This window comes from Ascaphus truei, chromosome 5 (assembly GCF_040206685.1).
Source record: "Ascaphus truei isolate aAscTru1 chromosome 5, aAscTru1.hap1, whole genome shotgun sequence".
NCBI lineage: Eukaryota > Metazoa > Chordata > Amphibia > Anura > Ascaphidae > Ascaphus > Ascaphus truei.
This window is the reverse complement of record NC_134487.1, coordinates 132,469,388-132,484,738: the sequence shown is the minus strand read 5'-3', so window position 1 is coordinate 132,484,738 and position 15,351 is coordinate 132,469,388. Positions and strand designations below refer to the sequence as shown.

The 15,351-nt window shown below is 42.2% G+C and overlaps 2 protein-coding genes across 9 annotated transcripts in view; one reads left to right on the top strand and one right to left on the bottom strand.

The window, feature by feature from the left end:
- The window catches only part of LOC142495400 (uncharacterized), a 30,297-nt gene that overhangs the window by 2,888 nt on the left and 12,058 nt on the right, over nt 1-15,351 (bottom strand). For 3 of the 5 annotated variants that reach the window (XM_075600860.1, XM_075600862.1, XM_075600861.1), the window contains exons 5-16: nt 12,590-12,727; nt 11,976-12,159; nt 11,333-11,423; nt 9,389-9,487; nt 9,209-9,299; nt 7,259-7,459; nt 5,809-5,950; nt 3,153-3,237; nt 1,919-2,013; nt 1,317-1,471; nt 960-1,143; nt 49-161 (exon numbers count right to left, since the gene is read on the bottom strand). In XM_075600860.1, the coding sequence (XP_075456975.1) occupies nt 49-161; nt 960-1,143; nt 1,317-1,471; nt 1,919-2,013; nt 3,153-3,237; nt 5,809-5,950; nt 7,259-7,459; nt 9,209-9,299; nt 9,389-9,487; nt 11,333-11,423; nt 11,976-12,159; nt 12,590-12,727 (1,578 nt within the window). Of the gene's footprint in view, nt 1-48; nt 162-934; nt 1,144-1,316; nt 1,472-1,918; nt 2,014-3,152; nt 3,238-5,808; nt 5,951-7,258; nt 7,460-9,208; nt 9,300-9,388; nt 9,488-11,332; nt 11,424-11,975; nt 12,160-12,589; nt 12,728-15,351 lie in introns of all 5 variants that reach the window. The other 2 variants (XR_012801730.1, XM_075600863.1) reach the window with 2 other exon arrangements.
- RGS14 (regulator of G protein signaling 14) overlaps nt 3,810-15,351 on the top strand; it is a 104,650-nt gene continuing 93,108 nt past the window's right edge. The window contains exons 1-2 of one of the 4 annotated variants that reach the window (XM_075600865.1): nt 3,810-3,954; nt 5,836-5,889. The gene's annotated coding sequence lies outside the window, so the exon portion shown is untranslated. The remainder of the gene's footprint in view (nt 3,955-5,835; nt 5,890-15,351) is intronic. The other 3 variants (XM_075600868.1, XM_075600864.1, XM_075600869.1) reach the window with 3 other exon arrangements.

Genomic DNA, 15,351 nt, shown 5'->3' with positions numbered 1-15,351 from the left:
TGTGGGTTAGAGCATGCATAATTTGTGCTTTTTAGTGAGCATTGTTACCTGACTGCATCATGCACTCCTGCAGCGATGCATCCATTCACCTGGTCAATGCAAATACAAGTGACTACTCCTTTCGTAACCAGGATCTTCTCACATTGGGTCCCATCCTCACTCTGAAGACATAACAGAAAAAAATTGTATTTTTGCAAATCATTTTAAAAGTGTGGGAAACACAAGATTCTGAGAAGCTGCAGCTAAAAACCAACGGAGGAATCTATGTACTAAGGCCATTTATAAGTAAAATTGACACAAAAGACGGGACTCCTTAAAGAATGATCCACATTATTGAACCCGATTGGCAATACCTGCCATTAAAGTCAATGGCAGATATTCGGGCGAAATGGTGCGGACTGCATTTTGATGGCTCCCGACCTTAGTGCCACTTACTGTGCAATTGCGGTCCCACATGCGAAACTGCTTAAGACTTGGTAATGGGCGAACGGAGGAGGTAGGTAAGGATTACATGACGCAGATTATAATGTGATGGGTTATATTTTATGTCTCTGTGCATCATTTATTCTCCCTTCATTCTGTCAATAATCGGTCAACTATAAGGTGGTCTTAACTTTTGGCTTCTGTCAATCTGCACCGCCTACATTTGATGCGTGTACCAAGAAATTGTGCATGTTAAAAAAACAACACACCTCTGCATTGATACATAGACCCCCTAAGGACGGCATAATAATTATTGAACAGTATTACAGTATACTTGTTCTAAATCTGGGTGAAGAAAGTGAATTGTACATTTTGTGAAGCAGCATGACTGAGGACCCGGTGATGACTTTCCTCCATTATCCAGCAAATTTACACCCCTAGTTAATACAGTCACATCCTAATATATTACAGGTTTCTTCTGACAGAAAATGGGATATATTTGTATATATACATTTGTAATCTTCTTTTTAAGCTACCCATATTCGAATGGTCCCATCTTCTGAGCCACTGATCCACTTGTCTATTAGATGGTGCCACACTATTGAAGTGACTTCGGCTTCATGCCCTATCAGGATATTTACAAGTGTCATCTCGGAGCTGACAGTGGCAAAGCGGCGGATGTAAACTCTTCCATCGCTGGAAGCATAGGCAAACTCTTTTCTGCGGGGAACACAAAATACAAGGAAATAAAAACACAAGTTAGAGCTTCAGAAACATTGTCTACTTAAAAGCACCAAGGCCACAATTTACATATATGTGCATGATGTAAACACTCCCATAATGTTACTGACTTACACCAGAGAGACTAAATAGAGCGCAGACAAAATACTTACCTCTTTGGAGAGTAGCACATGTCCAATATGGCCCCATCACATGCTATTTCCCTCTGCTCACTCCAGTGATCCAGGTCAGGATTGGAGAAGGCCTCTGCAAGGGAGCAGGTGTCCAGATCCCAAACACAAAGTCTGCGGTCCCAGCCACCACTCAGCTACTAGAAAATTATAACAAACTGTCTGCTCACAAAAGCTAAAACAAATGTCCCTCAATGCAAGCTCCCTGCAAAACGACAGTATTTTAGTGGTCTTCAAAACATGTTCCTAATTCTATAACAAAGCGCTCAACCTTCTAGCACCTACAGAATGTGCCCCGCCTACCAGGTTTATCTTTTCTCTCTTCATAGTAGCCACTTAATTGAGAAATTGTCTAGAAGTTTTCTATTTTGGAGAAACATTGATGTCAAATGTTCTTCTCCCTATTCTTAATACACTACACTCTGACTTGACCCTGTTCCAGTCACTGTTGGTATGAGATGGCATATCCTAAAAATGCCAACTGCTAAAATGTAGGCTCTGGGATTAATGTGATTTACCAACTACACATAATCAGTCAGTCACAAGCCTTCATCATGAATACTCCCGATTAACTGAATACGCACCAAGTATGCCGTGTGGAATCCACTCTCCTTCCCAATCAGGGCCAAAGCTGTCACAGCTTTGTAATGAGCAGCCAATATCTTCTTGCAGGTGAAACCTATCCCATGACAATGAGAAGATGCAGCAACAAATCATGACAGAGATCAGCAAGGAGAACATATATATTTATATACAAAGATAAAGTAATGTTGGTTTACAGAAAACAGTGGATTTTTAATACCAATTTATATCTTACAGAAAGCATGTCCAAAAACAATAGAAATGGTACATGGTACTATAATGATGCATGTTTATAGTTGGTGCTAGCAGTGGCACTGTGCGGAATCTCGGAAGAATCGGATTTTCTGCTTTTTAGATCCTATTTCAATGACCTCCTCAGGGATAAGGATGAATACTAGAACGAAAGGTCATGCCATGGAGCTGGAGAGTCGCAGGAGAAATGGGAGGAAACACGTCTTCACAAAGTGTCGTGGGTTTATGGAATAGGCTTCCAGCAGAGGTTTGGGGGCAAACAGAGTAAAGAAATTCAATACTGTTTGGGATAGACAGGAGAGTACCCTAAATGTGAAAAAAAAATCCTTGGATCAAATGTGGTTTGAGGATTCGTAGGAGCTAGGAAAAGGGGTAGACTAGGTAAGCCAAGGGGTCCTTCAGGTTAAGTGTTTCTCCCGCTAGAGCACAACAGAAATGCATGCTACTGCGAACCGGGAATTTAACGTTCGGAATTTAGAGAGACCAAAAACAGAAGATTTGGCTTTGAGTCTTATATAGAGAAGGGGTTCACAAACTTTTTTTGTCTGCCCCCTGCCTGCTCTCCCCCCCCTGCTTGTGCCCCTCCCCTTACTTTTTCACTGACGTCATGTGATGTTGCGTTCCATTTGACACCGCGGCGTCATCTGACTCCGCGTTTCCATGGTGATGCGTCGCCAGAAGCCTCGCGCTCTCCCCGGGCATTTGATTTAAATGTTGTGGGGAAGAGCTTGGGGCCACTGTAAGTGCCGTGCCCCCCTCCCCCCAGAAAGTTTTGCGCCCCCCTGGGGGACGCATCCCCTGGTTTGCGCACCTCTGATATAGAGCATGATGCGAAGACAGAGCCAGTGATGCTGCTCCTTTGGCAGCAGTGTTCTAATAGCAGCACACGAGCAGGTGTGAATGTACTTATGCACAAAGCACAGATTCTGTTTAAAGATGAAATTGGTAAGACACACTAGATATGCAAATCCCTACATTTCTCACCTGCCAGGTGCTTGTTTAATACACCACTTGTCTTCTGTGTTTCTAGAAAACTCTCCGACCCTCGAGCCAACAAAAACTCATACTTCTGTACACAGAAAGAAAACTCCTTCATTATAACTGAAACAAACAAGCACATCTGGAATAATATTAGACAGACGCGGTGACTCTACACTAAGATCATCCTATATTCACCTATTCTATCTCTGTCTTCCTTTTCTTTGGAACTCTTGTTTATTTTGTACAGCTCACATAATACTGACTCTCTGGGTTGCAGCCTTTTAAAAAAATTTTTTGTAAAGGATGAGGGAGGGGGTAGTCTCTCTCTCCTATCTCTCTCTCCTCTCACCTCTCCCTCTCACCCCTCTCCTAAGCCTCCTCTCTCTCTCCTCCCTCTCCTTTCTCTCTCTCTCCTAATCCTTCTCTCCCCCCCTCTTCTCCCTCCCCCCCCTTTCTTCTCCCTCTCCCCCCTCTTCTCCCTCTCCCCCCTCTTCTCCCTCTCCCCCCCACTTCTCACTCTCCCCCCCATTTCTCCCTCTCCCCCCCCTCGTCTCACTCTTCTCCCTCTCCCCCCCTTCTCCCTCTCCTTTCTCTCTCTCCTAATCCTCCTTTCTCCCTTTCCTTTCTCTCTCTCCTAATCCTCCTTTCTCTCTCTCTCTCCTAATCCCCTCTCTCCTCCTGTTTGCACAATAGAAGGACCAGCAGCCGTTTCCAATCACCAGTGAAGCCGTGTGGAAAGTGGCTTGTTTGTTGGCTTCTGTGGAAGCATCCTGCATGTGGCACACACCCGGAGTGTCCCTAAAGTGTGAGTAAAACTGTTTGACCTCTGCTAGTAAGGCCATTCAGGAAGCGGGTTTGCAGCCTACCGACACCTTGCGATATCAAATATTACACTACAAGTTAACGTGTCGAAATTGCTATTTTGGGACATTAAAGCTAGGATAAAGACATTGCAGAAACGGCAACACTTTTACATCTTGCGATATCAAACATTTCGCTACAAGCTAAAAACGGGTGTTGAAATCTTTATTTGGGACACAAAGTGGTTGAATTAGGAAAGACACATTGCATAGATTCTGCGAGTAAATGCTAAACAAGCATGGCTTATTCACTTGGTACATTGGAGTCCTGCCCCAGCGGCTTACACACAGCGACCCATACGGTGTTAAGATCTAGCTGACCTCTTGGGAGAGAGACCACAGGGGACGCAGTTTGTTCCTTTGACTCAAAATCAAAATTATTCCTACTTAAATTGATATAAGCTATCTCCTAATACAGTAATTGGTATCTGGTATTTAAGTGACTGTTGCTAGCTCTGTATATGAGTATTTTTATTAATAAATAAGATATATATATATATATATATATATATATATATATATATATATATATAATTTGCTGCATTAACGTATGCGCCTTATCTATAGAACAAAGAAAAACAGCGCAAAGTCTCATATATTAAAAAGGTATTGATATATTCAAACAGCAGGTGAGTATTACACGTACTTCAAGATATAGATAAAAGAACATGACGTGTTAGGGACATGTCACCACAACAGCGTCACCCGTCTCGATCGTCCGATCCTATGGATTGTGCCGGATAGAGTGTCCAGGAACTCGTGTCGGTGAAACGCCAACCGCTGCATGGAGTCTTGGTTCTGGTCTGCTCGGCTTCCTGTATTGCAAACGCTGTTGTATGGTCCCCCCACACTGTGAAGAAATGCTGGTTGCGGGGGGTGGCTATACAATAGCGTTTGCAATACAGGAAGCCGGACACTCTATCCGGCACAATCCATGGGATCGGACGATCGAGACGGGTGACGCTGTTGTGGTAACATGTCCCTAACACGTCATGTTCTTTTATCTATATCTTGAAGTACGTGTAATACTCACCTGCTGTTTACATTTTTAATATACTACACTATGAGACTTTGCGCTGTTTGTCTTTGTACTAGTGCTATAGGTTGCTGAGCCACCCCATGTAAGTAGCTGCAGCCTCTCTTGTCAGAAATACACAGGTTTAATTCAACTTTGTTGTTTTCTATCCAGCACTTGTGATTTACACTGATTATATCACTTTGTTTTATACACAGTCACTTAATATAAGGTTCCATCTATTATATATTCACTATCGTTTCACTTATTAACACTTCACTTACCTAATTTTTATACCTTATCACTATCCAGTGCACGTTTTTTTTCTTCATTTTTTTTGTCAATATCTATGGAGCGTGTGCTTCTTTTTCCTTTTTATAAACAATTTTTCTGAATCGAGTTGCTCCCTTTTAGAAGATGCTTTTCCATGTGATAATCCTGTTGGTCCTTGTTTATATATATATATTTTTTTTTACTTAATGGGAATATTTATGGTCTATACACAAAGTTTTTGCACAGATGATTTATATGATTTAAATTGTAGGTCTATATGTTTAATTATATCACTGTTTTCACGTTTGCAGTGACACAGTATTGCATTTGTGTTTATATACCCAGGCTCATACATGTGAGTGCACTCATTAATTTAGTGTATATTTATTGGCACTGATATTGTTTGTTTCTTCTTAGACACACATACACACACACACACACACACACACACACACACACACACACACACACACACACACACACACACACACACACACACACACACACACACCTTAATTAGCTCTTGATGTTCATCCAGAGCTGGAGTCTCCTCAGGAACTGAACACATGACAGAATCATCAAACTCCCAAAGGTAAATATCCCCATTCTCCGCTGACATGACCAGGATATCCATTTCTTCTATGAACAGTGACCTGTAGAACATAAAGTAGCAGCTACTGAGACACCTGGTGCAAGGACACACAGTCGTGTATATACTGGGAGTGTTAAGCCATTTCACTCATATACTGTAAGAGGGCTAAAGTCTAACTCTCAGGGAACATACACTCACTGAGTCTGAGAGCTGCCTTAGTATGTGTTGCAGTCTCCATTTTTACCATTTGATGGCTATGTATGAAACTTCAAACTTTTGTTTGTCTTTGAATTCATGGAAAGTAATATATTTTAAACAGTCGGTGTATGAGGGTACTTTAAATCAGTTTGTCTTTGTCATCATTTCATGTGTCAGCTTGAGATTTGGGGAGGGACAATTGAAGCAGTTGGGGAAGAGCTGCCTGATATACATATTGTAATGGGTTTCACCAAATTATTTGTTAAAAATGGGAAAAATGGATGGCTTCAGGGACTTTATTATTTTTGTGTGTTAATCATCAATTAAATCAACCTCAAAACTATTCCTGGATATTGGTGTGCATTAAATTGTGTATATACAAAGAAAGGTCTCTTTTCGCGATGGTATTGTATTGTATGTCTTTATTTATATAGCGCCAAAAGTGTACTCAGCGCTTCACAAAGAATACAGTACAGGGAATTATTATTATACAATAAGTGCAGCAAAATAAGACAATAGGAAAGGAAATCCCTGCCCCGAAGAGCTAACAATCTAAGACGTTTAATGGGAAACTTACAGAGACAGCAAGTGAGGGAATAAGTGCTGTAGATGACAGTGCTTGGCCACAATGGGTGGTAGGAGTGATTGTGGGTGTGGGACAATAGCCATGAGTGCAGGCTCTATTGGGATGCTTGATTTGTGGGGTGAGATTTAAGGTAGGTCAGTGTTAAATGAGAAGGTTAACACCATTTACAGGGGAAGAGATGGCAGGGAGGCGTGGGTGAGATCAGGTGTGTACTGTATGTCTGGCTTCAGGCTTAGGGGAGATCCCCAGCAGCGAAGTGGCATTAGGAACAAAGTAAATAGTTGTTTTTCTTTTGCAGTATCGTCTATTGGACCAAGGTAAAAAAAAAAAATCTTCTACATGTTGGGATCTATGCTGGCCAGAAATATAAGATATTTGTGCAAAAGGAGCAAAGAAAGGAAATATTGCCACTTGCAATTTCTTATGTATCTTTTGTCTAGGTTTTACTTTCTCTGGTTCTGGTGTTAACGGGATTTCTTCCTCCTGCTGAGAATTTCACATCTAATCTTTTATGAAATCCTAACAGATGTTGGCCATAACTTGCTCATTCACACATGTGCCATAATACACTGGGTTTGTTCTTACTTCATAAACCCACAAGACTTTCTCGGGGCTCTGCATGTCCTCTGACTGTTGGCGATGATACCCTTTCTCAGCACCCCTGCAGTTCCTACTCGATTAAGCCTAGACTGGGGTCTCCTGCTCCATTCGATAATTTGCACCTGCTGCAGGCATCGCGGTCCTTTCCTCTCTGGGCGTGTGTCTGCCATGTGGTATGATTCTTTACTGAAAAGAATACAGTCAAAATCTCGGAAGAAGAGAGCGTAGGAAGATATGCTTAATGCGCCTATTAAGAGTATCCTCATATACAGAACCCTACAGACATCCTCACTCACCAACTTAAAACACAATTACAAACAGAATGCTTCCTAATACAGGCACCTTTATATACTGTTCGGTGACCATGTTGGAAAAGGATCAGTTCTAAACTCGGAGGGCCTGTAGGAGGGGTTTCTGAAGTAATGCACATTTCCTGGCTACTGCAATCATGTTGACACACACAGCACCATTTTCTACAAACACACACACACACACACACACACACACACACACAACATTACCTATCAGATGGACCCTCATACACCGAACTCTAGTTAATATCGACACCTGGTGACACAGAACACTACCTACAACAGCCACCATCAGCCACCAGAGACCCGTTTACACACAATACTTTGCCACTTAGAGGCAACCTACACAGGACTCTATTCAAGTAGCTCCGAAGTTGCCATTACCAACATGGTATGTTCAGAAGCAGAGAAATGAAGTCTGACCAAAAAAAACTATTCTCTATTGCAAATTGCATTTTCTAAACCGTGTTTATATAAAGTGACAAACCACATGGTTTAGCAGCCAAAACTCCACCCGCAGTCTGACTTATGGGTATTGCTCTCTCAGCCAAACCCATATTTCAGGCTCTGGATGTAACTCGCAATACCAATCTCACCCCCCTTGAGGTGGCTTGAACCAAACGCGAGTTTTTAGAAGCGGTTTACATCATAGCGGAGCCACAAGATTTACACATGTTGTCAAAGAATGTGAGTTTGAGGCTTTTTTGACAAACCGATCGGATTGGCAGAGCTGGAGTGAAACCGCTTCTAAAAAAGTTTTTTCTGCACTGACTGGACATGTGAGACGGGTTTAGGCCTCGTCCAGGGTGGCGCTGAGTGGGTGCGCGCGCTCACGCTGGACATGTTGCGACAATGCACGTGGCCTGCGTGAGCGGGCGCTCAGCCGCTTGCTGAGCAAGCAAAATTGATTTTGCTGCTCACAAGCGCGTCACGTGAGGGTTCGCCCAATGAGGGCGAACCAGCTCCGTGACATTGTTGCTGCGCCCCCAGACGCGCGCTCACCTAGCCGGCCAGGAAAAGCACGGCTGAGCAAGGCGCAGCGCTGGAGCGGCAGCGTGCCTGTTTCCACCCTGGAAGAGGCTTTACAGAATAGCAAAGCTGCCAATCCCATTGGACAGGGCTCTTTAGAAGAGGTTTGTGAATAGTGCTATGAGAATAGTGCTATGAGAATAGTGCTATGAGAATAGAGCTATGAGAATAGTGCTATGAGAATAGAGCTATGAGAATAGAGCTATGAGAATAGAGCTATGAGAATAGTGCTATGAGAATAGAGCTATGAGAATAGAGCTATGAGAATAGAGCTATGAGAATAGTGCTATGAGAATAGAGCTATGAGAATAGAGCTATGAGAATAGAGCTATGAGAATAGAGCTATGAGAATAGAGCTATGAGAATAGAGCTATGAGAATAGACCCCATAGAGCCACATTTAATAAGTGGTTCTAAGCTACAGAATAAAGCATCATACAGCACCATAAGGTGTTTTATTGCTTAGTATAACTTAAAACAATGGTAATTGACCCAATGGTAATTGTGCACTGTGAGACACTGGACCTTTTGCCAAGGACAGTGCATAGACATAAGAACCTGTTCATGGACTAATCACTAACCATTCATACTAATACCTGTAAATAAAGGGAGATATATAGTTTCTTTCCCACTTTTCAACTGTCCCGTTACTGTCCCCAGTGAAGAGTAAAATCAGCTTCGTCCCAGCTGTAACAAAAAGTATATTAAACAAGTTCAAAAATCCAAATCATTTTTTTTATTACTCTCGATATGAACTGGCCAAATCAGTGACTTACTGTATGAGAGACACTCCAGCGGGTGTTTAGTGTGCAGCACAGTCACACATCCCATTTTGTTATACTTCCAGACTGTTACATGATTCTGCCTACTGCATCCTGGGAGAAAGAAGCAAACCAATAACCTGCCTTGGCACACACTATATTAAGCATGTATCATCTAGAACAGGGGTGCTCAACTCCAGTCCTCAAGGGTCACACCAACAGGTCAGGTTTTAAGTATATCCCTGCTTCAGCAAAGGCGGCTCAATCAAAATGACTGAGCCACTGATTGAGGTACTTGTGCTGATGCAGAGATATCATTAAACAAAAAAAATGTGTATTAGCTGATTAATCTCAGAATAAACAGATAAATGTGTTAAATAGTCACAATACATACAATTCAGCTACAGGCGCTCATCAACGAGCAAATATAAACGTATATATGTCCCTGAGTTAGCTCCAAAGAGGTTTAAATACAACCTTAGAGTCCAAACGTGAACAATTGTGAACGTGAATGGACAGGTGAGGGCTATTCCTTCGTTATTTCATCATCAATTAAGTAGGTAAAAGGTCTGGAGTTGATTCCAGGTGTGGCATTTGCATTTGGAAGCTGTTGCTGTGAACCCACAACATGCGGTCAAAGGAGCTCTCAATGCAAGTGAAACAGGGCATCCTTAGCCTGCAAAAAAAAAAAAAGAAAATCCATCAGAGAGATAGCAGGAACATTAGGAGTGGCCAAATCAACAGTTTGGTACATTCTGAGAAAAAAAGAATGCACTGGTGAGCTCTGCCACACAAAAAGGCCTGGACGTCCACGGAAGACAACAGTGGGGGATGATCGTAGGATCCTTTCCATGGTAAAGAAAAACCCCTTCACAACATCCAGCCAAGTGAAGAACACTCTCCAGGAGGTAGGCATATCATTATCCAAGTCTACCATAAAGAGAAGACTTCACGAGAGCAAATACAGCGGGTTCACCACAAGGTGCAAACCATTCATAAGCCTCAAGATTAGAAAGGCCAGATTACACTTTGCCAAACAATATCTAAAAAAGCCAGCCCAGTTCTGGAACAGCATTCTCTGGACAGATGAAACTAAGATCAACCTGTACCAGAATGATGGGAAGAAAAAAGTATGGAGAAGGCTTGGAACGGCTAATGATCTGAAGCATACCACATCATCTGTAAAACACGGTGGAGGCAGTGTGATGGCAGGGGCATGCATGGCTTCCAATGGAACTGGGTCTCTAGTGTTTATTGATGATGTGACAGAAGACAGAAGCAGCCGCATGAATTCTGAAGTATATATGGATATGTTGTCTGCTCAGATTCAGCCAAATTCAGCAAAGTTGATTGGACAATGACCCAAAACATACTGCAAAAGCAACCCAGGAGCTTTTTAAGGCAAAGAAGTGGAATATTCTGCAATGGCCGAGTCAATCACCTGATCTCAACCCGATCGAGCATGCATTTCAGTTGCTGAAGACAAAACTTAAGGCAGAAAGACCCACGAACAAACAACAACTGAAGACAGCTGCAGTAAAGGCCTGGCAAAGCATCACAAAGGAGGAAACCCAGCGTTTGGTGATGTCCATACGTTCCAGACTTCAAGCAGTCATTGCCTGCAAAGGATTCTCGACAAAGTATTAAAAATTAACATTTTATTTATGATTGTGTTAATTTGTCCAATTACATTTGAGCCCCTGAAATAAGGGGACTGTGTATGAAAATGGTTACAATTCCTAAACGTTTCATACGATTTTTTTGTTCAACCCCTTGAATTAAAGCTGAAAGTCTGCACTTCTATTGCATCTCGGTTATTTCATTTCAAATCCATTGTGGTGGCGTACAGAGCCAAAATTATAAAAATTGTGATAGTGTCCAATTATTTCTGGACCTAACTGTATGTCCTGGGTGTGTTAGGGTCAACACTGTTGTGGTGGGATTGTGTTTATGACCTACCAATCACGTGGCTTGACTCAGGAAGGCACACTAGTTGCTGTAGCTGAGGACCATCCTCTTGGCTTTTAAAAGTATCCACAAAGTCAGAAATCTAGGAAGAAAAAATCAAATGAAGATATCATGTTAGACAGCACGTAGGAACAGCTCAAAAATCAACGGGACAGCTTCTGTTTAATCATTCCACCTTTTATCTCCAAGTGTCTCTGGCACTAAAATAGAATGTCTTCCGGATAGGTATGTACTGTACCTGTACAATGTGTTTATTACTTTAATTTATGTTTTGTGTTTGATTGTGACCCCCCCTCGACTTCGAGGGACACTACAGTTCCGATAATATTTGTAGAGACAAAATTGCCGCCAGGCAGGCAGGACTCTGACAGCCAATAAATAGAAAAGAACCATGAATTAACTGGAAGTAACATTAAAAAAAAATGAACAAAAAACGGGGATTGCTGCTTTAAAACAGTACATCCGGGAAAGGAATTTGTTTGAACATTTAATTTTCTGAGTTGCAATAGAGACACACATTGCAATAAATAGAATAAGCATCAGAATAAACAGATATGTTTACAGACACTGATTTGGACACCTCCTATTGGTTTGGTAGTGGGATGTGGTATAAGAAAGAGAAGGTGTCACTTACAGTCTCTCCAGATCGTGGGTCCAAAAGAAGAGGATGACTGGAACCACTAGTGATCCAGACAGTTTTGACTGGTGCCACGTAGCATAACCCAGTGATAACACCTGTGAAGTGGCGGAGCCTTTGGATCAGCTGTCCATCCTGAGACCACACACCAATGGTTTGATCAAAGGATCCTGTAAGAAACCTAACACAGACAGATAAACAACTCCTTACTTAGTCCCTTTGCATGTTAAAAGTCCCCCTGGCTGCCAGTGAGTTTCTGAAATATAAGCATGCTACAGTCTAAAAAACAGCCATTCATACATGGGACTCAATCAACCCAAAAAATGATAATGATGCAACATAATGTGAAGGTTCTCCTGATGGTAGAATAGATGCAGTGTATGCAGCTCTGCAGGTGCTAGTGACTATAGACTGTTTTATTGTTGACTCGTCTCACAAAGATACAGTACTTTATTGTAGGTGCTGCATTCCAGTCTACAAAGGCTATGTACCCAGGGCACCCTAAGGAAGACTCCATTTGTACTGAAACATTTGTCCAGTTCCTGTGACTGATAACTGGTGTGAAGAAGAAGCTATAAAAAAATAACCAAAAGCAGACACAGTCTTTATACCTTGTGCTCTCGCTCTCCCGGACAAGCAGAAGATGTATGATGCCAGCCTCATGTGCACGCGAGTTGCAACGTACAGCTGTAAGGCAGGTTTTTTCTGCAGTCTGATAGGTATCAAATATTATAAACTTCTTGTCATACCTGAACAAGGGAAAAAGTAAGACATGAGAAGCAGACAGGCAAACTCTACCCTCTACTCATATTTAAAGCTGCAGTTCAAGCTGCCGTTTAAAAAAAAAAAAGCAAAAAAAACAATTCCATTCAATATGTGCATCAATAAAATGTGCACTGACAAGTGATTAGCTAAGTTGTAGATCAATCCGTTCTCCTATAACCGATCGCTTTGCTCAGGGTTATTTAATTCAGTTCTTGGTGGACTACATTACCCAGAATGCAAAGTTCTGTGCGGAAGATCATGTGACCAGGCAGTTACTAGATACAATTGGTGCACAGCTAGAGAGAGGGCAAAGCTCAAGAGCCTGAGCCTGTCTCAGAAGAGGAAGGGGGTGTGACTTTGTAAATGGTTGCTATAGAAACAAAAATGCTTTTTTTTATGCTACAAGTATTTCCTCACAGTACAGAACCGATTCAGTAAAAAAAAACACACACGTAAGATATTGCTTGAACTGCAGAAACATGTTTTTGTGAGTGTGGCCTTTTAACATGACTGTGAAGGAGAAGCTGCTCCTAAATTCTTAGGGGTTAAGTGATATTGGTCAAGTGGCAGCTATTCGCACTCATAGAAATAATGATTTGGCAATTAGGCCTATGTGGTCAATTTATCACGTTTTTACTGTAGAATATGTATATCTAGGTTATTTACTTGAGAAAGATTATTAAAACTGTGGACTGACGTTTTCATATTAAACCATGTTTCTTGTTACTACAACCATGTGAATGCCTGTTTATACCTTTTTGTACCGTTACTACTTCTTACAGTGTCTCTGGGCAAGTATATTGTTCAACATCTAGAGTGCCCGTTCATTACTATTTATTTTTCTGTTGTGCATCTAAATACATGTGGCCGCGTGACACAGCTCTAGCCTCTAGATGAAACTCTAAATACATGTGGCAGTGTGACACAGCTCTAGATGAAACTCTAAATACATGTGGCCGCGTGACACAGCTCTAGATGAAACTCTAAATACATGTGGCCGCGTGACACAGCTCTAGATGAAACTCTAAATACATGTGGCAGCGTGACACAGCTCTAGATGAAACTCTAAATACATGTGGCAGCGTGACACAACTCTAGATGAAACTCTAAATACATGTGGCCGCGTGACACAGCTCTAGATGAAACTCTAAATACATGTGGCCGCGTGACACAGCTCTAGATGAAACTCTAAATACATGTGGCCGCGTGACACAGCTCTAGATGAAACTCTAAATACATGTGGCCGCGTGACACAGCTCTAGATGAAACTCTAAATACATGTGGCCGCGTGACACAGCTCTAGATGAAACTCTAAATACACGTGGCCGCGTGACACAGCTCTAGATGAAACTCTAAATACATGTGGCCGCGTGACACAGCTCTAGATGAAACTCTAAATACATGTGGCCGCGTGACACAGCTCTAGATGAAACTCTAAATACATGTGGCCGCGTGACACAGCTCTAGATGAAACTCTAAATACATGTGGCAGCGTGACACAGCTCTAGATGAAACTCTAAATACATGTGGCCGCGTGACACAGCTCTAGATGAAACTCTAAATACATGTGGCCGCGTGACACAGCTCTAGATGAAACTCTAAATACATGTGGCAGCGTGACACAGCTCTAGATGAAACTCTAAATACATGTGGCCGCGTGACATAGCTCTAGATGAAACTCTAAATACATGTGGCCGCGTGACACAGCTCTAGATGAAACTCTAAATACATGTGGCCGCGTGACACAGCTCTAGATGAAACTCTAAATACATGTGGCAGCGTGACACAGCTCTAGATGAAACTCTAAATACATGTGGCCGCGTGACACAGCTCTAGATGAAACTCTAAATACATGTGGCCGCGTGACACAGCTCTAGATGAAACTCTAAATACATGTGGCAGCGTGACACAGCTCTAGATTAAACTCTAAATACATGTGGCCGCGTGACACAGCTCTAGATGAAACTCTAAATACATGTGGCAGCGTGACACAGCTCTAGCCTCTAGATGAAACTCTAAATACATGTGGCCGCGTGACACAGCTCTAGATGAAACTCTAAATACATGTGGCCGCGTGACACAGCTCTAGATGAAACTCTAAATACACGTGGCAGCGTGATACAGCTCTAGATGAAACTCTAAATACATGTGGCCGCGTGACACAGCTCTTGATGAAACTCTAAATACATGTGGCCGCGTGACACAGCTCTAGATGAAACTCTAAATACATGTGGCCGCGTGACACAGCTCTAGATGAAACTCTAAATACATGTGGCCGCGTGACACAGCTCTAGATGAAACTCTAAATACATGTGGCCGCGTGACACAGCTCTAGATGAAACTCTAAATACATGTGGCAGCGTGACACAGCTCTAGATGAAACTCTAAATACATGTGGCCGCGTGACACAGCTCTAGATGAAACTCTAAATACATGTGGCCGCGTGACACAGCTCTAGATGAAACTCTAAATACATGTGGCAGCGTGACACAGCTCTAGATGAAACTCTAAATACATGTGGCCGCGTGACACAGCTCTAGATGAAACTCTAAATACATGTGGCAGCGTGACACAGCTCTAGCCTCTAGATGAAACTCTAAATACATCT